At 40.8% G+C, this 25,150-nt stretch overlaps 2 protein-coding genes across 7 annotated transcripts in view; both read left to right on the forward strand.

Moving 5' to 3' along the window:
• LOC105919793 (cilia- and flagella-associated protein 54) overlaps positions 1–4,254 on the forward strand; it is a 35,030-nt gene extending 30,776 nt beyond the window's left edge. The window contains 4 exon segments of the mRNA XM_036143114.1: positions 346–503; positions 898–1,044; positions 1,142–1,262; positions 3,877–4,254. Of these exon segments, the coding sequence (XP_035999007.1) occupies positions 346–503; positions 898–1,044; positions 1,142–1,262; positions 3,877–4,007 (557 nt within the window). The 3' untranslated portion in view covers positions 4,008–4,254.
• A 1,483-nt stretch (positions 4,255–5,737) lies between these two features.
• Positions 5,738–24,080, forward strand: LOC105919847 (dixin). 6 transcript variants are annotated; one of them, XM_036143121.1, is made up of 21 exons: positions 5,739–5,985; positions 6,654–6,783; positions 8,841–8,966; positions 9,233–9,464; positions 11,352–11,453; positions 13,455–13,552; positions 13,644–13,747; positions 14,988–15,071; positions 15,298–15,351; positions 15,483–15,533; positions 15,637–15,741; positions 15,904–15,957; positions 16,066–16,137; positions 17,389–17,460; positions 17,563–17,628; positions 18,147–18,293; positions 19,236–19,299; positions 19,381–19,477; positions 19,903–20,011; positions 22,650–22,729; positions 22,810–24,080. In XM_036143121.1, exons 1-21 carry the CDS (start codon positions 5,923–5,925, stop codon positions 22,817–22,819), a joined length of 1,920 nt encoding a protein of 639 aa, XP_035999014.1. In that variant the 5' UTR covers positions 5,739–5,922; the 3' UTR covers positions 22,820–24,080. The 6 variants fall into 6 exon arrangements, with proteins under 6 accessions (XP_035999010.1, XP_035999011.1, XP_035999014.1 ...); XM_036143120.1 differs by having other exon boundaries at positions 5,740–5,985; positions 18,144–18,293; XM_036143117.1 differs by lacking the exons at positions 22,650–22,729; positions 22,810–24,080 and adding an exon at positions 20,186–20,580 and having other exon boundaries at positions 5,738–5,985; positions 6,657–6,783; positions 18,144–18,293; positions 19,903–20,034.
• The last annotated feature ends 1,070 nt before the right edge of the window (positions 24,081–25,150 follow it).

The following is a 25,150-nucleotide window of genomic DNA, read 5'->3' on the forward strand; positions in this document are numbered from 1 at the left end:
GTTGATCATATTACATTTAATATTGTTGTATGGATGACTAGAAAACATATATACTGCTCAAAAAAATAAATAAAGGGAACACTTGGAGTTACATTGTGTTGTTTGAGTGTTCCCTTTATTTTTTTTTTTGAGGAGTATATAATAATCTTACCTGTTTCCTAAAATATCACTTAAAAACATATAATGCTACCTTTCTGGTGGGCCTCGTGATACCAGAATTTTGTTAAATTGTAATAAAGTGCAGTCATCAGTCTCTACTTACGACTAACGGGCAGTGTAATAGAAGATAAATGGGCTCATTCATTTGTTTGCAAGCGGTAACGAATGTGAATTTGTCTTTTTAAGGCAATAACGTTAATGAAGAAATAGCTCGGCTGATACAGGAGGGACTGGACGAATGTGTGCGGTGGGGGGACCGAGATATTCAAGCTCTTTTGATGGTGGAAGCTGCAGAGTTAGAGGCAAAGAGAGGCCGGAGAGATCAGAGCTTAGCAATGCTGCAGGTACAAACACAAACCTATCGCTTTCTTTCTTCTGTTCATTGAAATGTTTTATTTTAGGTGGGAATTTTTTTTTTTACTGAAGGACACTTCAACATTATATGTGTCCTTATTCTGATGTTTTTCACATGTTGCTTAGTGTTTACTGCTGTCTTGTTGTCATTTTTTTTGAAAGTTTAATCATACAGCATTAATTAAAAAAATAACCTAAATCATTCAGAGCTAGGATCTTGTGCTGATGTATCAGCTGTAACGACCAAAACTTCATCACGTCCACGTTTTCTTTTACTTCCAACACCCTTTTTTCTGTTTTTATTGGTTCTTTAGATTCTGTCCATTGGAAAAACAGGACTATGAATAACTAGTCTTCTCTTTTATATTCTTACGTGTTGTTTAGAAAGCAGTGAATCTGCTGTCAGAACGAAGTCATATGCCACCCGGGTCTGTTCTGACTCTGACTCGAGCGACGTTGTTGCTCAGTGACCTGAGAGAAGCACGGAGCACATCGCTTCTCCAGCTGACACAGAAACTCCTGGAGAAGCAGGTACAACGTTACCCACACGGTCTACATTATACATACATATACTGACAGGAGGGAAATGCAAACAGTTAATCCTTTCAACCGTAACCATCTGTTTCAGCTATGCTTGTTCGATCAAAGTGTAAAGTTGGTTGATGGAAATCTGAGTTTCTCTCCACCTGGACCCAGAAACATCTACCTGCCTTGCCTGGACATGCTGAAGAAAGTCACTGTGGCAATTGGTAAAATATGAACGTCCGTTCACATTAATGAAAAAAATTAACTTTAAAAAAATGACCATCTCAGAAAGAAATCAGAACTAAATCCTTAAATAATCATTTGGTTGTTTTTTGCAAATCCAGCTGTGATGCGACTTATTGCGTACTATATGAGGAGATGGTATAACCCTTACTTTGACAGAAAGAGCATTAAGGTTTTCCTAATAAAGATTAGTCATTGTTTTTGTTTTCTTTCCTTTTTCTAATGTGTTTTCTGCTATATCAGGGAAATATTTGTTACATCCTTGATTTAAAACAGTAACTATATATAGTTAAGATAAGGCAACATTTGCCAACAAAACTTTTGAACTATACAATAATAATGCTTCAAATCCACTTTAATGTATATAAGTCACCTTAAATCTCTTCTTTTTTTTAATTTTCCCCCCCATCCACTGTATATATCTGGATGCACTGTATCTACTTCACGCACCTTTTCCTCCTTTGTGCACCTTCTGCTGCTTATAAGAGCTGATGTTACAAGTAAATCTCTCCATTGTGAGATCAATAAAAGTTCTATCTAATCTAAATCATCAATATGAATTCTTAAAAATATAAAACTGTTACTGTTCTTGAGGTTAATTCAAAATGATTTAGATTGATTATATGGTTTTCATTTAATTAATCTAAGTTACTTGTAATAAATTATTACAATAAAACTACAAAGTTATAGTGAACTGAAGGAATTGTTCAATGTTTTAGCATGAGGAGTAATAAAGGTGTTTTAACTTCATCAGTCTGCCAGAAACTGTTACTCGAACACCCCTAATTCAACCCTAAACCTGAATTAAAAAAAATATTTCTCTACTGATCAGCAGCTCCCAGATTAGTCTAAATGAATTATGGAACCTACTAAACAAGGAAATTGGTTTTAATTGGTTTTGCTGCAAAAAAAAAACGCTTTAGTAATGGCATAATGTGGTTGATATTAAATCGTAACACAAGACAGAATCATGTCCTTGGTGACCATTTCTTAACAATTTAGTCACCTGTGCCTGTATTCACAAAGACTCTGAGATAACTTCTATCTTAGCCTAAAAATTCCTACCATGGAGTCTTAGCTTAATTCAATTCAATTAAATGTTATTTATATAGCGCCAAATCATGAAACATGTCATCTCAAGGCACTTTCCAAAGTCAAATTCAACCAGATTATACCGATTGGATCAGATTATACAGATTGGTCAAAAAGTTTTCCTATCTAAGGAAACCCAGCAGATTGCATCAGGTCTTGACAAGCAGCATTCACTCCTCCTGAAGGAGCGTACACCTACAGTGGACAGTCGTCTGCATTGTTGATGGCTTTGCAGCAATCCCTCATACTGAGCATGCATGAAGCGACAGTGGAAAGAAAAACTCCCCATTAACGGGAAGAAAAAACCTCCAGCAGAACCAGGCTCAGTGAGAACCGTCATATGCCTCGACCGACTGGGGGTTAGAGAAGAGCAGAGACACAATAAGAGAAAAAAAAAAAAAACACAGAAGCAAACACTGATCCAGGAATCATTTTTATGTTACATGGTAATAGCGGGTGATCTGTCTGCCCTGGATGATGTCACAGTTAACAGAACGCCAGACCAGGTGTACCTACTATGAAGAAAAAAGAGAGAGAGAGCAAAAAGTTAAAAGCTGAAATGACAACAAGCAACGCTAAAGTTAAGCTTAAGAGTGATTAAAATCGCTGCTGAGAGCGACTCTGGGGAAGGAAATGGCAGAACTTTTTAGTGAGGAGGTGTGGTTGACCCTATCGCTAGGTGTGACGCTCTCTTTTAAGAGCTTTGATTGGTTCTTAGTACAAAAAGTAAAACAAATGCACTGCTAGTAATCAAAGGAGAGAGGTTAACTAATTAGACTGGATTAGGAAATGTGTGACATGATGATGAAACCTAATAAAATTAAATCACTTTTGACCGTAACTTATTTACATCCTCCTCATCATTTTGATTTGTTTATGTTTACTCGCCATTCCGATGATCGTTTTACTACTTAATTTATTTGCGATTGCTTGTACAAAGCGGTTGTATTTGGCAAAACGACTGACATAAAATGGAGAAAAAAGGTGGATAAAACCGAGAGGAGCCTATGCCTCTTCCCTCACAGCTCTGGGAGAATTGAATTTCCTCCTATGGGGATGATAAAGGTTATGATTAGGGTTGACAATGTTATGATTGTATGATTATTAAAGAAGTTTGTGTGCTTACTTCCTCTACTGTTTAGATGATCGATCAGCCAATCAGCTCTCTTATGTTTCCGCCATCTTCCCCGCTGAAAACACTCTTAGGCTCGCTAAAAGTCCTCCTCACTACTCCTAACATTTTTTCACATTAGGAGCTCTCTCTCTACTTTTAGTCTCAGGATTCTCTGTGAATACGGGCACTTCAGCTTCTAAGAGGAGATTATTAAAGTCAGAAATCAATCAGTTCGCTTGCCTTTGTTCACTCGTTCCTATGAATCCCTCCAGTCTTTGGTAGGATTTTGTGAAGCTTAATGTTACTAGTTCACATAAATTTGCAGAGTTAGAGTTAACAACCTTGGAAAAAAAACCTGCTGAAAATGTACTTTGCCTCCTTTGTTACAGGTTCAATCCTGAATCTTGGCAACATGCAAGAACCTGATCAATCATCCATGCCCAGCAAGAGTCTGCACCGGTCCAATAAGACCAGGAGAGATTCTCAAAAAGTTTCCCCTCTGAGCGATAAAAGCTCATAAATGTGATTGCTAACATTTGATTTTTTTTTTTTTTTTTGTCATTTTGAGAGGCAGAAAATGTTTGCTTTCTAGTAGAACTCCTGCAGTGATTCATTACAGGGTCGTCTTTGTACTATATCACCACAATACAGTTATATTTTAAAGGCCTATATAGTGATGTCTCTTGTATTCTGGAACATGAAGGAGAAAATTAAAGCTGTACTGAAAATTAGCAAAACTGTACCATTCTAATGTGAGAGAATTAAAAATTTGGCAAGGTTAAAAAACATTTTCATTGTATTTTGCTCTTTCGAAAATGCTTTTAAAAATGCTTTGTGTCTGTGTCTTGGCAATTCAAAAAAAGTGCTTTTAAAAATATTTGCCCTCTGACAGATTTTTTTTTTTTTTACTTTTCTGATTTTGACCCTATATTGGGAGGAAGACACAAACCTAAATTCAATAGTAGGCAAAGCAAACATTTGGGGTATTTGGGGCAATAAGATTATAACAAAATTGAGCTGATGTTTCCACAGATTTCTAGGTAACTCATTATCAAGCCAGCTCGGTGGCAGTGGCACAACTGGTTATTAGGTTTAGGAGGCAGTCACAACTTTTAACTTGCTTTTGCTGACTGTTTTTCCCCATATATAAAACCATCCGAACGCTGTGTTTTGTTTTCCCTCAGGTTGTCCTTGTCCAATTGTCTGATCGTCTGAAACATTTATGTGAGAGTGAAAAAAGCAAAAAACAGAAGGAACGTATAAAAGGGCAAATCATTTTTTTCATAGTGCTGTATTTGTTTTGCATGACAATATACAGGCAATGCTCATCAAACACATCCATTCACTTATCTTATACTTTCAGTGTACCAAATACCCAAAAAGTTACCTTGATTGCAATTCACTTTGAGATTGATGCCTTCCCTCTGGAGGGGGCCTTATTCTATGATGGAGGGAGAAGTTACCCACGGTTAAACCAGATACTACCTTTTAAAGGTAAAATTCATTAACATATATTACAGTAAATTAATTAATTAAAGGTATACTATGCCTTGATTTTCCAGCGAGGCTCCCCCCAGTGGGCGAAAGTAAAAGTGCACTGTCGTAAAGATGCTCAGCTGTTCTGGTTTCTCCGTCAAGCCAGGCGCGGTTGTTTTGAGTTTAGCAGACAGGCGAACGCAAGGAAAAGTGAAAAAAACGGCAATACAAACAATGACTAACACAGTGAAAGTATGAACATCAGGGTTTCCCGCAGCGCTATCTTGGCGAGGCAGTCGCCTCGCCAAACTCACGCTACCGCCTCGCCAACATTCAAAAAAAATAAAATAAATAATAATAATAATAATAATAATAATAATAAAAAACTCGATATGCTTGTATGTTTGTTTGACGTTAACACGCGGTTCTTTGTTGTTGCTTTCGCGCGTGCATATAGTGAATGGCAGGGCAAGAAGTTCTCGCCGTGAAGTAAGACCGACTCTCGCGGTCTTGCACGAGACTTCTGAGCCTGTGGGTGCGGGCCGAGGGCTGGTTTTCCCCCACAGAGCACCAGGGCGGCCGAGAAAACCTTTGTTCGACCTGAAATGACTCATTTAATCATCCAAAACGGTATGGAACACATTAATTAACTTAAAAAATGTTGCATAGTATGCCTTTAACAACTATAAGTATGTTCCAAAGTCTTGGAATCTAATTTCCGGCCGTGCGTTTTATTGTGAAGGGCCACCGGAAGTAGCCCTGTTATATCCGGACCGTGTTGACAACAGTCTGGCCGTCCGGAGTAACGGTAGCCCTGGTTGTCTGGCTGCAGCGGCGTTTGTTTTGAGTCCAGCAGCGGTTAGTAACGGGGGGGTGGTGGTTCCGGCGCCCGTTGTTCAGGCTGCCGGTGCGACCGCTCGCTGGCTGGCCGTCTTTTAGATGGAGTTTCGGGTGAAAAGATGATCGCTTCACTCTCGAGAGGAAGTTTGCTGGACGAGGTTCTCCACGGGGGCTACAACGAGGTAACGTTCTGGCCCCCTCAGGGTTGCTGCTGTCAGCGTTCAGGACGTCCGTTTGGGCTAATTAGCGAGCGGGGGTCGGCTACGTTTGCTGGCCTTAAGGTCGCGCGGATATTATACTACTTTATGCTGCAATATTTAAACGCGTTTAGATGTTTAGATAGGTTCACCTGGGTTTTAGCCTACCGCAATGGGTTAAACCACACAATAAAGTTGACACAGGTCTTTTATATAGCGATAGTTATGAAGGTTGCTAAATGTTTAGCGTACAGTTGTTAGGCGATGTCTTCACTGCAATCCTTCAGTTTATAACTTCAGCTAAGGAAGCAAAATTACAATGGAAGCCGAGCATGAAATTACCTCTGCTTAAAAAAAAAAAAAAAAAAAAAAAAAAAAGGATGCATCCTTGTGGCGAAGAGCTGTCATGGGAAACATCAACAACGGCGGTGTTTAGTTGGGTAGACACCAGTGGAGTCAGGAGAATCCTCCCTAAATGAGTGATTAAAGCAAAGTTCTAACGCACTTATCGGGACAATAGGCTGACCTCCCTCCCTCTGCTCTGTCCCAACACATGCAACAAAGGCTGTTATTTGTCTGAGCTTCGTGTGGCCCCGATCACTAAGCCTTGTGTCTGTGGATGTGTGTGTGTGCGTCTGATTGGCGACCTGCAGCAGCAGCTGGCAGCCTACGTTTCCTGGGTGAACTCTCAGCTGAGGAGGAAGCCCGGCCTGCAGCCCATCGCGGACCTCAGGCGCGATCTGCAGGACGGGGTTGTGCTCGTACAACTGATCGAGATCGTTGGTAAACACACACACACACACACACACACACACACACACACACACACACACACACACACACACACGTTCTGATGACACCCTGAAGTAACTCCATGGTGGGGGGAGGTATCTGCACATGCTTCTGTAAAACCTCATGTCAGTTTTTGGCTCAGTATGCATGAGTTGTGTACGTGTTCAGTAAATCAATGAGATGAGCAAGAAAGAATAAAACGTTAAAGTCTGCGTTATTCTTGAATGATCTGCACAACTCAACTCCTGATACCTGTTGTTTAAACGTCTAGGGTAGTGAACGTCAACCTACGGCCCGTGGGCCATATCCGGGCCATATCCGTAGCATAGTGAAGACAAAAACGTGTGTGTGTGTATATATATATATATATATATATATATATATATATATATATATATATATATATATATATATATATATATATATATCTCAGTGACGTGTGGTAGGGTTCATAGCTGGTGAGGCACTGACATCATCAGAGTCAGATTTACAAATATATACACTCTACAGAGTAGACTCGTTGCAAAGTGCTGAAGGAGACTGATTGACACAAATAAATTCACCAAGATACATGGAAAAAATATTGATTCTTTGATTAAAAAATAAAACTAAATTATTTGTCATTTGATTGGTAGCAGTTTATGAGTTATGATGGATTTCTGCATTTGTAACACATTCATAAACTATAACCCACATTATGCACATTTTATTACAAAAACAAAACATGAGTAATTATCGCTGTCTTACCTCTACTTATAATTTAAGTCCCTGCGGCGCTCTTTCTGAACAAAAATATCGGTCATTTTCCAGTAAAAGTTCTCTTTATCTTCTTCAGTTTTAAAACTCTCTCAGTCTCAGTGGAGCTCACTGCCAGGGAGGAAAGCCTTCCCTGATCAGTCCTGTTCCAGCTGTATGTTTAGTGTTTTTAGTTCTTTACTTGTTTAACATAACTCGCTAATAATACATCCATAACTTGCTGTCATTTTACAGTTTTAGGATCAGGAGCGGTGCTCCTTGAGCGCCCCCTGCCTAGAGGCCAAGGAACTGCCGGCCTCACGTACAACCAGTTCTCTGCCATTTATGATCGCCCAGCAGCATGAAAACATGTTACCTGCACATAGTTTGATGACCAAAACACAATTCGTAATCCACATATATTAAATTGTGGAAAATCAGTTATTATTCATCCATCCTTGTTCTAACAAGTCTATCCCTTGTGGGGTCGCGAGGGGTGCTGGTGCCTATCTCCAACAGGCAAGAGGCAGGGTACACCCTGGACAGGTCCCCAGTCTATCGCAGTATTATTATTATATATTTTTTATTATTTCTTATTTTTCATTTAACAAAAGCATCCGGCCCTCACAATGTCTGCCGCGAAAAATCCTGGCCCTCGGACAAATGTAGTTGATGACCCCTGGTCTAGGGCATCCCCAGTGCAGCAGTTTGCATTATTTTTCCCAAACATTCATGCTCTGCTTTCTAATGCACAGCTCCATTAGTTAAGTGTAGTCCACACGCATTGTTGTGTTAAGCTAATGAATCCGGGTGCGTAGCAGCCTTTACAAAGACGTTCATAGTGAAAGAGAGACTGGGCTGGCAGCTGCAGCTCCCTCTCGGCCCGTCGTCTGTCGTCCTGCGCTCGCTGTGTCCAGACAGCTTCTAGCTCAGGGAAAGCTGCCCAGAGAGAGCATGCAGTCTGGAAAAGTAGGGCTCTTTCTGTAGCGATGTTTATGTTCTTGGTAAGTAAGAAAACGGTTTACTCTTGCAGACTATTCAGCCAATCAAATGCAATCCAGCAAATGGAATGCTACCATGGCTGCAGAACTGACATGCTGAGGAGCTAATTCAGCAAGGAGACATTTAAAGGTCGCTGGACAGTAGATCTCGAGGACTGGAGTTTGGCACCTTTGGCTGAGCACTTCACAAACTACTCTGTATGAGAACACCTGTTTTTAAGGCTATAGATTGTATAGTTGTTTGTTTTGGGACATCCCTCAACATAAGTGTTCTTTATCTGTGCCTTTTTTTTTTTCTCCTTCCTTTGGCAGCTGGTGAGGTTCTGCAGGGAGTCTACGTACCTCCACTAGACAAAGAGGAAAGCAGAAAGAATGTGGAGGAAGTCTTGCAGTTCATTTCCTCTAGAAACATACGCATGCCCCACATATCCGCAAAAGGTAAACCACATACAATTATTATAAACGTCTGGTGTTTGAAGAACACGTCATCTTAAAATACTGTGTTTTTTTTTTTATATACATCTAGTCTCACTGACTCTCAGTTTTAGTCATAGACATGTCAGAAAGCTATTATTTAACCTACCATGATAAAATTATCCCACCGTCAGCGCTCAGCATTTTGTGTTTGGCCGATTTTATTGTAAAGTAGCTATAAAGATGTACGCACGTACTTGATGACGACATGCCTCGTTTGGTATTTTTAGACATCGTCGATGGCAACCTGAAGTCTATAATGAGGATCATTCTGGCTCTGGCGGCCCATTTCAAACCCTCAGCCAGCCAGAGGGCCGCATCTGGGAGTGGGCGGAGCTTAACCCGAGGCAGCACAAGCCACAATCCTCTCTCCACGGTCGCGTTGGCCCAAGGGGCGGCTGCTGCTCTGGCCTCGGCTCGCCTGGACGCCTCGCTGCCGACGCGTTTTGCACGCATCAACAGGTACGGTTGTGTTACTGGCTGTAAGATAATCCTACATGGGGCCGGCAACTTTTGGACATGCCTCTCCACACTTCAGCTGCTGAGGTGTACTGTACCTTTAAATCTTATGAACCTGAAGTTTAGTCTTGACCCAGATTAGGTGTCTTGTTTAGCTCCGATGAACGTCTTCGTGTCTGGAGTTGTGGGAGGGGCCAGTGAGTAATCCATAGCCAGACCCTAGATGCTGCTGCTGAGCTCATAATGTGATTCTGCCCAACATGATGCCGTCTGTGGACATCAAAGCAAAAATACAGGCAGTTTTTCATGCGGCATCAAAGGAGACGGAAAACAGGGCCTATCCTCTTTCAACATCTCGCATTGGTCTTTTTTTTGCCAACCTTCAGAAACGCATCTTACTTGGACTTAAAGTCAGTTGCCTAAATAACTGAAGATATAATTGTATCCTTATTGGACTGTTTGCGCAACAGGATATTTTTTTTAACCATGTAGTTATTTAATAAACGAAACAAAAATCAACATTTAAAACTGTTAATACAAAGAAAAGGGACACCCACATTACAACACTACCCCTTTGCCAGGATTTTTACACGAGAACAGCGCGATAAATGGACAGAGGCCCATGCCAACGATTTCTAATAGTAACAAGTGTGGATATTCTCATCTTTGTGTCACGTATTCTCTTCCAGCTGGAGTTTCTGCAGGACAGCGTTTTGTTATCTAAAATATATCTGGCTCAGCCTATACAGCTACAGTTTTCAGCGGACCTAGACGGTGCTAGGCTAATGCTAACAGGTTTGCTCACTACTTTAGAATTTTTATACAACTTGATAATAATTTGTTTCGTTAGTTATTCCTCTGCTGTTGCAGTTAATCGTTTGTAAAAAAAATAAAAATAAACGTGGCCTTTTGGTTTGAACAGCCTAATATTTAATCAGTAGTGTTTCAGCTGCTCTCTGTTCATGTTTTCTCTGCACAAAAAGCTGGTTGAGACACCAAAGAGCAGTTCACAGGATACAGACCGACAGGAAGGGGCAGCGGCTTACCCAGCGAACGTCATTGTTAACTGAAAGGTGAACTGGTATGGAAAACCTCGGCTTGTTAGATCAACAAAACAACGTGAATAACAATCTGCTTTAGCAGGTGGTGGTAAACTAGCTACCATAAGATCACAGGCCGCACGCCGGCAGCGGGTGTTGAAAGCCAGGTTTAGTCAGGCACTCCGATAACGATCATTTAAAAGTGTGCCAGCCCGATGTTTGGCATCGGATCAGGACGACAACAATTGTTACTGAATGCACCGCAACAAGCTCAATTCTTCAAATATGTATGTAGGGTCAGTTTTATTTTATTTTATTCAGAAGAAAATTTGCTCTTTTATTTTACGCAGATGTTATCTGACACATATTAAAGCTGACATTTGAAGTTCCAAATTATTTTTATGCAGTACAATGCTGAAGTCATTTCTAGACACAACCCAAACTATTGTTTTTAAATGCAGACCTTGTTAGGGCTACAAAAAAAAAAAAAGAGAAATAATTCTGATCATTCAAAAATGGTTTAGCCAGTTTTATGCTTTGCTTTCAATAATTAAGTTTACTGACATTACTGTGTGTAAACGGCTAACTCGGTTGAAATCTGAGCCCTACCCTGTACTTAGTTTGCCATAGTTTGTTTATTCTGAGTCTGCAGCTACTTTAGTTTTGCTCATTTAAAGATAAACTACAGATATAGACACTGAGGATTTGCTGTCCTCTGGTGGACAAACAAAACGTAGAAACTGAGCCTCCTCCGTTGGAGCTGCCGACTCTGGCTCGTCTCTTTGTAGAAAGACGGGGAGCGAGGTGGTTCTGACGCATAATTACATTATTCTTACTCTGTCTCTCGTAGTGGCTGGGGGTTAGATGGAGAAAGGAGCATATGTGTCCGTGCGCTGGTCCAGCAGTATGAAAGGGGAGTCCCAGATGAGCAGGAGAACTCCCACCCGTGCAGGTAACTTGCTTCTACATAAACTGAAATTGACAGGGTTGTTGTGATCTCTGCTCTGGTTAGAGCACAAATTAAATCAATGCATATAGGTTATAGAGTAGGTTGAGGTGAAAATGCTTATTTTTATAGGAATGCTGGGTTTTCGTCAACTTCTGTTTGACTTGTGCAGATTCAGAGTCAAGAGCCAGGGCCTAGTGACTGGGATTAGATGGGTGCTTACATTACTTTCATAATAAAAGCAATAAATTAGTGTGACATTTTAATATCAATCAGCTATGGTGCTGAAAAGATGCCAAGCAATTGTTTTTGCAGTTAAAGCAGATTTTTATTTATGGGACTTAAAAAGATTTTCACTACCAGCAACTTCATTAATGCCCCGCCGCTCCACACAGAGCGGTTGGCATGAGCTGAGAATAGTCAGGAAGCTAATTTGAACAGACGTGAGCTGAAGCAGCTTAAATTCATTAACAGAAATTTGTAATTTTCTTTCTGACTGGAAAAGTAAGAAGAGGTTGATTTGATTCAACTCAACACAAATGGCTCAAGTTTAAAAAAAAAAAAAACACAAAACAAACACTGTGCTACTTGAAGAAAAAAGTAAAAAAAAAAACATCTATTTTTTTTTCCTTTGCCCACAGTTACATTTATTTATTTATCCTCATTTATCACTTCTCAGACTCTGGCAGCAGAACGTGTTCTGTGGTTTACTATTGCGTGTGTGAGAGTCAGAGCATATGACTTTGGTCTTTGTCCTCTAAGCCCTATGCTGGTGAGGACTTGTGTGTGTGTGTGTGTGTGTGTGTGTGTGTGTGTGTGTGTGTGTGTTAGCGCAGAGAGGCCTGAGCTGAAAACAGGGCTGATACTTGAGAAAAGGCAACGATCTTTCTTTATTTTCTGCAGTCACATGCCTGGTGTGAGGTCGGGTTTTCCCAGGTTTTTTTGTCGCTGTGAACATAACTGCTGAGGTCCATCACATCTATCATTGCCATTACCGCCTTCTCTGAGAGAATCTCAGACCCACCAGAGCTACAAACAATCGTTTTTATGGACGTACGGCTTGACTGAGAGTTGTTGGGCGACGGACGGCTGCATCGGTCGCCGTGGAAACCGCCGGCTGTCTGGAGGGCTGGGAGGCGGGGCTGGGATGCAGAAACGGTCATGAGTTTTTTTCGAGCTCCTAAGGGCTACAAAGCAGCAAAAAGGGGCGAAGTGTAGCCTCCTTTAAAGTGTTCTGTGCCGGTCGGACCGACTGTAGCCCACTATGGGGGGGACCCAGATTAAATGGTAAGAGGAGGCACAGATGCTCACTCTGTGAGTTCAGGCATTTTAAACGGCTTTAACGCTAACAAGACTGTATGTAACTGGCGTTTGGGGCATTTTTATGTAACGTTTTCCGTATGCTTTCACTCTTTCTGCTTTTATATTCTCTCTTTTCTGACGTGCCTTAATCTGAAAAATTCAGACTGTTTCTAGACTATTTTCACGACGATGAGTTGAGCGGTTACTCACGGTCTTCACAGCCGATGGCCCTTCTTGAATATTCCCTTTTCCGGTGGTCAGGACTTACCAACAGGGGTCCAGAGAAGATGGATAGATCAGGGCGTCGATGCTAAACCCGTGTCCAGATGCCCAAAGTAGCGTATGAGCGATAAAGGCGACAGAGCTGGACCACGGAGCAGAGAAGGGATTCTCCGATCAGAATCTCGAGGTTTTGCTAAACCGTGACCTGCCCAAACAGAAGAATTACAATAAAGGAAGATATAAGAACAGTATTCCGAATCTCCGGGCCGAAATTGCCCATTTTAAAACCACCACTGGGCACAAACTCGGCTGTCACAAAGGTTTTTATTCTCCAAACGAAAATCTCCCTCATTCCCTTTCTTTTTTTTTTTCTTTTTTTTAAAACTGTCTAACTTGATCTCTCTAACCCCTCAGCTTCCGTTGCCGGTGACTGAAGACACGTCCACGACCAGATTGATTAACTAGCGTTTTCTCTTTTGTGAGCCTTAGCGCCGTCACCCCACTGTCCTCGCCAAGAAGTCAGCAGAGCAGCAGCTCCAGCCGACAGACGCACGACAGCGGGCGGGAGCAGGAGAGCAGCGGTGCGTTCCGTCGAGCCCGTTAACACACGTTGAAATGCAAGTTGCCTGGCTCGAGTAACACTGTTATGTGTTTGCGTCTTTGTGCATGTAGAGGAGTCCTCTAATGCCGTCGACCAAACGCCATTGGACGATTCCCTCAGTGAGACCTTGGAGAAGGAGGTGCAGGAGACACGGAAGATGGTGTCCGCGTTGCAGGTATGGAGAGGAGGACAGGTTGGATCTTGATAACCTTCCCTGTTTGTTTTCCTTCTCTTCTTGCAACAATATTAAAAGATGAGGAGGGTGAGTTAACTAATTGCAATTAACTTTAATGTTTTTATTTTTCTCCTGCTAGACAGTTTTAGGTAAGGTATTAACTAGGACTGCAAAGTAAAGCTATTTATAAATAGTTAATAAGTGAAAATCTCCGTCTGTTCATAACGCCGTCCCCCAGCATCCTGGAAAAATCGCTGATCAGGATAAAGTGGAACACTTTGGCTCCATCCAAACTTCCTTAGTAATGGCTCCTAGCTCCTAGCTCCTAGCTCCTTGACCTTTTATGGATTTAACAGTAAGAACTCCATCGTGGGGAGGAAAGGAACTCGGGACCGCTGTGCCGAATTCAGACAGCCATTAACTCCGACGTCATTACGTGACGGAAACGCTCATGGATGATGCGAGTCAAATCCAGCCTTTCTGAAAATGAACTACAAAGTATGCAATCTCTTCTTTCAGGACATTTTTGTAGATTTCTGTGAGGGGTTAAGGCTGGACGATAATTCAATAACAATATATACATCGATTGATAGATGTATATCGCTGATAGAAAAAAAAAGGATCAATAAAAAGTTCAATAGAATAACAGTTTTTCTTCCTCTTGCATTCTAGCCTATCATGTAGGTTAATATTACAGTCATTACATCCTCCCAACCAATCACAAAGCAGACCCATGAACGCTCCGTCACCAAGCTCCGCCCCCTTCACAGAGTTTAGGGAGCACAACTCTTTTTTAAAACTTGCAGTTTTGGTAAAAAGTTTAGTTAGAACTGAGTGTTTGTGAGTTCGGTATCTAAAAATAGGTCGCTAAGCAACAGGATAAAATGGCCAGGGCAGCACTTAAAATATATCTTTTGAATTTGTTGATAGTTATCGATATCGATCAACATGATTTCTGTTTTATCGATATGCATCAAAATGAGTTGAGAACAGGGGTGGAAAAAAGGGAACATGAGGGTAAATTAACCAGGATTTCAGATCATATTACATCTTTCACTGCTAAATCTGTCCCTTCTAATGAATTGTGGGACTTTATGGCGTTCTTTACTTGTCTCCCTCTTTATGTAAAGTTATTTATTTAAATAAAGGAGAGTTTGTCGGCTGGTCGGTGAGCGGCTTCACCGCAAAGTACAAATTAGTGTCACATGTTAGACTTTTTTTTTTTTTTTTTTTTTTCCAGGCTCTGTTGCTGCACGGCTCTCTCCCTGAGGATGAACAGGATGAGTCTTTGACGTTGGAGCCAGTCAATGCTGATCAACAGCTGGTAGGTTTCTTTGATGTTTTTTTTTTATGTTCTTTTTATCTCTTTTAACGGGTTGATTTGATTTTTTCGGCCCGTGTGCTTCTTCTCCGTCTCGGTTCTTAGCCTCTCCGGTTTTTGTGCTCACCGCAGATCACATTACCGTGTGTGTCAGAGAGGGACACGGGTATCAGTTTCCCTTTATCCTGCCTCGGCTGTAGATCTCACACGCTCGTTTCTCCTCTTCCAGGTAGTCGTCCGCAGCCGTTTGGATCAGAGCATGGAGGAGGTCGCAGGGCTAAAGGTAGATGTGTAACTTGTTATCCGTTTCACACCAATACTTTATTTCTTCCGTTGGGAAGATTTTTTTTCGAACTACGGAATGAACTCCGCGATTAATGTTTAATTCGTTGTGGTCTTTGCTGTTTGCTCTAGAGAGAGCTGTTGCTCTGTAAGCAGGAGATCAGAAACCTGCAGGCGGTCAAGGTGGGACAAACCACGAAGCAGCATTTTTACTCTGTTTTTTTTTTTTTTTTTTAACAAGTTGTTGGTTGAAGCATTGATTTTGTGTTTGGCTGTTGTCGTTCAGGAGGCCCAGCAACAGAGGCTGTGCTCTCAGGAAGCCTCCATCCTGCAGATGAAGCAGGAGCTGCTCCGAGCTAGCATGACAAAAGACGAGCTCAACCACCAGAATGTAGGAAATATATTGAGGCTTCATACGTTTTTCAGCCCGTTTTTTTTTTTGTCATTGTGAAAAATCTTCAAAATAATACACCTAAAATGTTTTAAAAAATAGCATTTAGCATTTATGACGGTTGTTCAGTGTATTCTCGTTCTCCGTCCTGGTGTGCCGCAGGCAGAGCTGAAGTGGAAGCTGGAGGAATGCAACAGGCTGCGGGGCGAAAGCAAGGTGACGGACTTGAACGTTAACGCTCTCAGTTTAACTTTGTTTGTCGGCGTCCGATGAGTCTGAGTTGAATAAAGATCTAACATGTCCTCGCTGTGCGGCTGGATGCAGAAGGACGGCGGACAGAAGGACCGGTTACTGCAGCAGTTCAAGCACAAACTGGAAGAGAGCCAAAGACTCCAGGTATGCTGGATGGAAACAGGATAAATAATGGAAATGCTAACCAAGACTGCATGAAAGCTTGGATTAAAAGGTCAAGATAACTAATGTTGCTCACAGTTTGAAACTAATTGAAACTAGTTTGAAATTTCACTGGCACACAGATTTACCTAGCTTTAGGTAAATAAAGTTAAAGCATTACCTTTTTACTCTGCCGATGCTGCAGAAAAACATAATCTGACCTCCAGCTAACTCAGGCTGCTTTGGATTTTTCTGATGTAAAAAAAACCCCCAAAAAATCATGCCACCAATAAGGAAATGATGCCCTAATAATAGTGCATAATTATTATTTTTTGCACTGATGATGATTTACTTACTTCCATCAACTCACAAACCATAATGCAGTTGTAAAACAAATGTTTTCTTTTCATTCAAGGCAGCAAAAATACAATACAATTTCTTTTTAAAATAAAATCCAGATAAAAACACTAACAAACCCTGCAGTGAATCTAACAATAATATTTTGGTTTTTAGTGGAATATAATACAAAGAACCTCAGCTGAGGATGAACAGAAATAATATCAGGTGAATCAAGCGGCTCAGCGATTAAAAAAAATAAACATACATGCTGACATAACATCACAAGTCTCTCTCTGTTTTCCAAAGAGAATCAACCCGCCCACAGAATCCTTTGGTGAGCAAAGATAATAAGACCTGTGCAGTGAAAACCTATTTTACATCCTGTCTATCGTGTCATAGAAGTTACCAGAGTCCCGCTGGCTGCTTGATAAGATGATCTTAGTGGATTTATTTTTGTTATCTCAGAATTTTCAGGAAATGTCTCTTGAAAATCTCAATTTCTTCTCTCTTAATGCCGTTTTAAATTGAAAAGTTTTTGAAACGCGGCTAGAGAGAAAAATAATCAAAATCCCAGCTGGATCCCACAGTGAGGCCACCTATTGAGGGTCACTGGCATAGAGCATTGTGCTTTCATCCCAGGATAGTTAGGTAAAAATTAGACATGAGTGAAGGAAAAAAAACACAAGACGATCACATCGTCAAAGGTTACTGACTCTGACACAAACACAAATCCCTCTTAGGTGTGACGGGACCTGATGTTTCTCAGAGCGCGCTTGATTTCTTCCTGATTAGGAATATGTGATATGCCACCATACGTGAAAAAATAAACAGTGACAGCAGCAAGTTATTTCTGCGCTTTCTTCTCACGTGACCGCTTTCCAGGTTTTCATGGTGTTACTTTTTTTTTTTTTTTAGGCTGAAGCGCAGAGAGAGTTGGAGCAAAAAAACGGCATTCTGCAGGAGCTAATGAGGAAAAATCTGCAAGAGGTAACGCCGCTTCTCTTCTCTGCCAAATCCCTCCGGGCTTCGCTTTTTGCCCGCTGGTGGGGAAAACATCCGTCCGTGTTTTGTTTGTCGTTTCTTTGTCAGATCCCGACTGACTCAGAAAACAACGGATATTCTTACCCTGGAAACTCAACCTCTTCTGTGTCAGGTGTAAGTATTAGTATGTTTTTCTATTTCACCACAGAACACATTTGATTTTTTTCACAAGCCAGTTTATGTCGGAGTCTTAGAAGCTTTAAATTTGGATTGACTTGTCAGCAGGTTGGCGAGGTGTTAAAGCCCCTTTCAGGTCATAATCTTATTCCATGATCTAGTTCTTTATACCTCAAACAAAACAATAAAACAAAAGGTGTTGACATGGACTGGGGGGGTTAAAGTCAACCCACCTTCACACAAGGTTATCAACACTATGGACTGGACTGAGCTCAACCAGATAGAGAGGAAATCCCCAAAGGACACGGTATTTTATTGCAGACTTTATGCCTCGCCTATGTGTTCCTAATCATTAATTGGCAGATTTAAAACCAGAACAGGGCCTGTGATCTCAGCGGATCAGCGTGTTTGGTGTGAAAAGACAAAGTGATCCAGCAGGGGCGGGGGGGGTGCGGTTGTGGGATCATTGTGGAAATACGATCTGAACGGGTCCTTTGTTTGTGCTCTGCCAGCAGGCAGAGGAGGTCCAGCTGGTCCGGGACGCACTGAGGAGTCTGAGGAACAGCTTCAGAGACCACGACCCGCAGCACCACACACTGGACACCCTGGAGCAGGGAATAGTGTCGCTCATCGACAGACTGCATGTCGTGCACACTCACAGGGTACGCAGCCTTCACACCAACGTCCTCGTTGAGCAAAACTCATAATTCTGTTTGAATGTTCAGGTAGACCTGGAACGTCCTTTTTGATTTTGAGGCTGGGTCCTCAACTTTGAATTCACTGCAGATTTTCTCCAGTCCACACAGGGTCACGATTATACATACAGGCTCAAATACAGACAAAATGTATCCACAGATAAACTTCTATAACCGAGCTGTACGTCGACCAGCCAGTTTCAGCTGAACATTTCACCGCATGCTGCTAAACAGAAATGGTTATGATTATTTAAATTGGTTAGTCTCCTGGCACGTACCCGGCTTCTACACATGATCCTGCATTTTTTTTTTACAGGGTTGAGTTTGGGGTGCCCTTCCAGAAAAAAAAACTGTTTTATCCTGTTGGAACGTTCTGGAGCTACAAGCGGATGAATGATGGATGACTCAACAGTCCTTTTTATGGGCTAAATTAAAACGGCTTTTTTTTCAAAGCCACCACAAACCTCTAAAGAGCATTCCTTACTTCATTACATGACAACATGCATTTTTCTATCTACCATTTTGACTGAAAAAAAAAAATCTTCAGCGCTCCTGACCGCGCCTTTTGCGTAGGGATAATGTGTAAATCCCCCGCTCAGACCGGCTCATTCGTGTTCAGCGTGAACGCGCCATTAGAGCCGCGCCAGCCTCAACACTGAAAGCATGAGAGCAGTGACAGGGTTAGATATGGGTGGACCTATTTACATATAAACAGGAAGCATAATTGGTCTTTTTGGAGGAGCTGTCACACCATGGACGGGAATCAACGCTTTTAAAAAGACATTTGTGGCCTTGCTGAGTAGCCGTTAACTAAAAACAGCTGACGTGTCAGAGCTGTGCGGTATGTACTGAAATCAGTATTTGACGGAGATTTAATTACACTCTCAGTATTTTTGTTTTGGTCTATAGGGAAGAGGGAAATCTCCAAGACGGAAGGATCAACACACAAATTTGGACTCTTGGACTTCCTTCCGTGAGAATCTCTGCTTTGCTACAATTTACAAGCGGCAAATGTTTCTTCCTGACTTCACACCTTTCTGCCGTTTTGTTACAGAGAATTGTCAGTCGCTCAACGGTTCTCCTGCCTCTACAAAAATCCTTTACTTTACTGGAAACTCACCGACACCCTCCATGATCAATATACCTAAGAGGTTAGGAGTGTTAAATGGGGAACACGGGGCAGAATGATCCTGCACTGCAAAAACAGACCTAAAAATATGTAAAATGTTCTTAAAATGTGTGTTTTTTCCTTGATTTGAGCAGATAAATGATATTATCTGCCAATGGAATGAGTATTTTGACCCATAAAATAAGATAATTAGACATCCTGCACTTGAAATAAGATGATGGAGATGAGTTGTTCTTATTTTAAGTGTAAAAAGCTTATTCCATTGGCAGATAATCTTATTTACCTGCTGAAATCAAGGACAGATACACACATTTTAAGAACATTTTACTTATTTTTAGTTCCATTTTTGCAGTGTGTCAGTGCAGTACAGGCAACATGTAGTAAACACAATAATGTAAAACAGCATAAAATGAGGATGATGGATTTTTCTTGGCGTGCACTGTCCAGGCTGGGTGAGGTAACTCTGAAGGATGTAAAGGCGGCTGTTGACCGAGAGGGAAACTACAGGTACCACTTCAAGGCTCTGGACCCAGAATTTGGCACTGTAAAAGAGGAGGTAAGTCAAATATGGAGAGAAAGATTAAAAAAAAACAAAAAAACAGCAGAACGGTGGTTCTCAACTAGCCGCCTCACCATCCTTTGACGGCAGCTGCATCTGCTGGCACTCCCCGTAAAGATGCCTCAAATAAATAAAAATACCAGTACCAGTAATTCAGACTTTTAATTTGAGCACATTTACTCAGTGGGATCTGTCGTTATCTTTTATTTTTTTAATAAATCAGAGTATCCAGGAAGTTCTGATTAGACCTACAATGAAACGGAGGCCCTTCTCTTACTACTGGCCACCAGGCTGAGTGACGACCTGTATCTATCGTGCCACCAAGCACAGTCAGATGGAGATCATCTAACACTGACTGCTGGTAAACTGCAACAAAGAACGGCCTCTAGGGGTCACCAAGTGTCCGTAGATGCTAAGTAGCTGCCAACCAGATGTTGGGGAGTGATGCCAGGAAAGATATTTTCTAAGACTGAGCTTTTCAAGAATCAACACGTCGGACGGCTTGGTGTGAAACCAAGAATGAACGCGTGGGAAACACTGAGCTATATAACACACTGGAGTGCTGATTTTGCCGAAAAACTGAAGTCACTGGCCGCCATCTTGCTACTCCCTACTTTCACAGAATCCCATAGGATTTGGTTGCAACAACAAGCAGTTTTCTGGCTGTGTGAAAATATTTCACAGGTAATTCTACAGTCAGTGGATGTACTAACGCTATCAAGTACTAGGAAATTAGGTGCTGAAATATTTTACATGTTATTCATATTAAATATATATATATATATGTATATAAGTATGTGTATTTGTATATATGTATACACATGTGTAAATATGTTTTTGTATATTGTTATTCAAATATAATACAAATGTTAACCATATATATTTAAATGAATAAAATGCAAAATATTTCAGCACATGAGTTTCTCAGTACTTGATAGTTTTAGTACATAGCATAAAACTATATGGCATTTGACATTTTAAAAGTCTTAAGCCCCCCCTGAACATGAGAAAATCCTCGTTATTCGATGCTGTAGCGCACATATTCCTTAGTTACTGAGGGGAAATAGGGAGTACCAATATGGCGGCTGGTGGCTTCAAAGTAACTCGTTCAAACAGTGGGCGATTAGCACTCCAGTGTATTATATAGCTCAGTGGTGGGAAAGCATCCCGAGAGCCAGCTGTTGGATATGAAGAAGGATCTGTGATGCCGTGGCCCTGTTTGTCGTTCAAAGGTTCTGGGAGTCTTGATGGAGAGGGTGACATCTCCATCATATGGCCAGTCAACAGAGAAATGGCTCCCCAGAACTAAAAGCCGCCTTCTTTTATGAGCATTACGGTCCTAAGGCCAAGAAATGTGGACAGTCTGGAGAAATTGTCGGGAGAGGAAAGGTTAAAGGTCTCTCTCCTCCGATCTTGTAAGTGTTCATGTGTTTGTCAGTAAAGGCGTGATTGCCGCGATCTCATGCCATTGTTTTGCAGACGACACACAGATTTACACGCCTGTAAAGAATAATAGGAATGAGTCTTTACAGTGTTTTGTCGCACTGCCTAATTGAAGGCGAATCATGGATGGACCGAAACTTTTTCCATCTTAATGAAAATATAACTCAGGTAATTTTATTTGAACCGAAGGATTTTCGCGCTAGTGCTGAAGCGATCCTCGGTATCTTATCTCAGTTTCACCCGACAGCTGTAAAAAAAAAAAAACTTGCCGTTTTCATTGACAGCCATTCGAAGCTCAATAAGCAAGTAAATCAAGTTGTTAGATCATATTTTTTCCATTTTCTGTCTATTGGTGAGAAAATTATTCATGCTTTTGTTACAACTCGTTTAGATTACTGCAATTCACTATGTAAAGGTTTAGATCTCCATTATTTGCATCGCCTTCAGATGTGGCATTGTATCAAATTGGTTTTCACGTTTTATTGCTAGTTTTTAAAACTTTAAATGGCTTAGCCTCCACCTCCACCTGTTGCACCCAAATACATCAACAAGGTCAAATAATCAGAATTTACTAGATGTTCCACAGTCCAGACTCCAGAGTAAAGGCGACCGTGTCTTTTCTGTCGTGGCTCCCAACCTAAGGAATAATTTGTCTTCTTATATCAGGTTTGCTCGAGGCTTAGATGGTTTTAAGGGGCTTCTTAAGACCCATTTGTATTCCTTAGCATTTAAGTCCTCGTGCTTTATTGTGTTTGTTGTACGTTGTCGCATGATTATTTTCCTTTTCCTATAGTGGACTTGCTGATTACTGTACAGCACTTTGGTGCAGCTGCAACTGTTTTAAAGGTGCTCTATAAATAAAGTTGACATTGTTGGGCATTGTTTTTTTTTTTTGCCAAACATAAAAATAAATGTCCTTAAAGCTGTGACTGACTGATTCCAGACAAAACTTTTGGTTATCTGGGCTAGGAAATATTATAATTATTATTTTTTAGATTATCGTTTTTGCTGTTTCAGCACTTGTGTGGAATAGTGTTTATAGCACTTCTAATTTAACAGAAGTTGTTGTTTTCAACCACTTTTTTTAATGCGTTAAAGACTTTCACACCTTCAAAGCGTCTCAAAGCGGTTTAACAGCTGGAGAATGGCGCATGTGGTCTTGTGAAGACGGTACGTTTCTGTTTTCGTTCAGGTGTTCCTGGATGAGGCGATTGTTCCAGGCTGGGAGGGAAAAATAGTGGCCTGGCTGGAAGAGGACCGCGGTGAGGAGAGGTAACGGCAGTCGCGGTTGCGTCTCTCACCCATTTTAACGATTCTTTGTAAGAAGGAACTCTTTTCCTTTTCTATCTCAGACCTTTGTAGATTCGAGCGGAGCAGCTACAAACGTATCCGCCTTTTGTTAAAACGATCCCAGAGGCACATCAAGCTGTATAGGAAACTGCACGGTAATGGAGACTGGACCAATTAGCGCAACACTGTAGGGACGGCGACGCTTTGAGCTATTGAGCAGGAACTGAACGTCTCTGCTGTCTGTGCAAGTATCTCACACCTAGAAAGTAAAAAAAAAAAAAAAAAAAAAAAACGTTGTGCCTTACAGAGCAAAGCTGTTTTCTCATGTTCCTAAAACTGCCATACTGTAACTGTTGTTAAAAAAATCATCAAGCAGTGTTTTTTTTTTACTTACTTAGAAATGAGGTCTCTATGTGGAACCAGGTGGAAATAAATATTTTCAGTTTTTAGAACATGTTAACCTGGTTCTCTTTACACCAGTGAGGCCTTCAAAACACACTTCATTCAATTATCTTTTTAATAGTTATATAAACGGCTGTATTGGTTTGTGTTTGAAGAATATACATTATTATAAACTCCTTTGAGATTGAAAAAAGCTGTTAGAAAACAGAACAGAGTTGTATGCAACTGCTTGGAAGATGGAGGTGACATTTTTTTTTTTTCTCCCCCAATCTCACCTGTTTTCTGTATTCTTGCACTTTTGCGTGCCATCTGATAGTAGACAACATAACAGCTGCAGATGCAGGAAGTAAACGGCCTTAATGTATTTTAGACAAGGCGGGACCCGAGTCCACCGCAGCGTGTAGTGGAAGAGGCTCAATCTCAATCGCTGTCATTGGACAGAAAGAATAAATGTTGGTGTAGAAATGGAGACAAACTCTTCACACTCCTAACTCCATGTTTTTGTTGTTGTCATTTTAGATTTGTTTTTGTGCTTTTACCATATTAATATTTTGGATATTTATGTTGTTGATTTTATTTGTTTAGAGGTTTTTAAAATTGCCTTTGTTAAAGATTTTTTTTGTTTGTTTGTTAGTCTGAAGGAAGCTTTCATTCAGTCTTAGTTACCATTCCATTATTTATGCTGTTATTTCTCTGACTGTTCTTCCACTAACAGGCCAACAGAAACAAGTCAGTGTTGTGAATAGATTGTATTTAAATGCCATGACTGCATGTACAGTAAAATGTACAATTTTCTGGTGAGATGGTTATTTTCCTTTTTTTGGGTTTGTTGAGGGTTTTTTTTGTATGGATGTTGAAAGTTTGCGGAGGAAAAGCGCTTTGTTTAATGTTTGATATTTTGAAATAAAGTTTTTGTATGCCATTTTTTTAAGGTGCACTTTCACTCTGCCTCTTTCATAATATTTCAATTTTTAAATTGAGATATTTTGCAATCGTCTTCCGCTTCCATTTGCAGTTTCACAGACTAATACTTTAGGAACAACTGCAGCATAGTTATGCTTCAAATACTTTATTTACACATTCTACCACAACAGTAAATTGCATCCATTGTTTATCCTCGCCTGTACTGGGGGTGCCTCCTGTAGCAGTCATTGGGTGAGAGCTGGGTACATCCAGGACAGGTCTATCCATGCTATATGTCACAACTTCTTAAATTATTGTTTCAATAATGCCACAGGCCAGTATTCCAACATGAAAAACCAAAAAAGACATCAGCAGGTCTCCTGACCTAAACCTAGTGCTAATTTGTGGGGTATCCTCAGACAAAAGGTGCAAGATCTCTAACATACAGCAGCTCTGTGACGTCGTCCTGTGAAGCTTCAGTGAACTCCAGGTCAAAAGAATTTAGAAAATAATGGCAGCCACCCAAAATATTTACACTCTGGGCACTTCTTTCACATTTTTCACTTAAGGCTGTACTGATTTTTGTTGTCAGCGGTTTAAATATCAATGGCTGTGGATCATTTTGAGGCAACATAAAATTGACACTCTTATACAGGCTGTATATTGACTACTTTGTATCAGCGTTGTATCTTCAGTGTTACCCGATGAAAAGATATAATAGAATCAAAATGTGAGATACTGTAATCCAAGTGAGACTAGCTAGACATTTTCCATCCCATTTGCTGGGTTTGAGCTCTTTTGTATTTTTTTAAAAAAAGCCTCTAGTTATGTAAACGATCTCTGCCTTCTTTTGTAGCAGATGTAACTACAGTAGAAGGTGATGCTGAGGTTTTAATTTGTAAAGAAAAGCTCTACACCAGGGGCCTGCAACCTTTACAGTCTAAAGAGCCATTTTGCCTACAGTTCACTTGAATTAAACTCGTTCAGAGCCGCAAATGTTGCCTGGCCTTTTGAAAAATAGACAAGTTATAATTTTTGATAAAGATCTACTGTAGGAAATATGTTGTCATCGTTAAAGAAACGCCCTTTTATGTCTAT

This window comes from Fundulus heteroclitus, chromosome 11 (assembly GCF_011125445.2).
Source record: "Fundulus heteroclitus isolate FHET01 chromosome 11, MU-UCD_Fhet_4.1, whole genome shotgun sequence".
Taxonomy (NCBI): Eukaryota; Metazoa; Chordata; class Actinopteri; order Cyprinodontiformes; family Fundulidae; genus Fundulus; species Fundulus heteroclitus.

Bases quoted from the DNA above. Each gene is read 5' to 3' on its own strand.
- LOC105919847 (XM_036143116.1), top strand. From the start codon at position 5,923: ATGATCGCTTCACTCTCGAGAGGAAGTTTGCTGGACGAGGTTCTCCAC. The intron at 11,454-13,454 runs GTAACTTGCTTC...CTCTTTTGTGAG, and splicing joins GAGAACTCCCACCCGTGCAG to CCTTAGCGCCGTCACCCCAC. The intron at 15,534-15,636 runs GTGGGACAAACC...GTTGTCGTTCAG, and splicing joins GAAACCTGCAGGCGGTCAAG to GAGGCCCAGCAACAGAGGCT.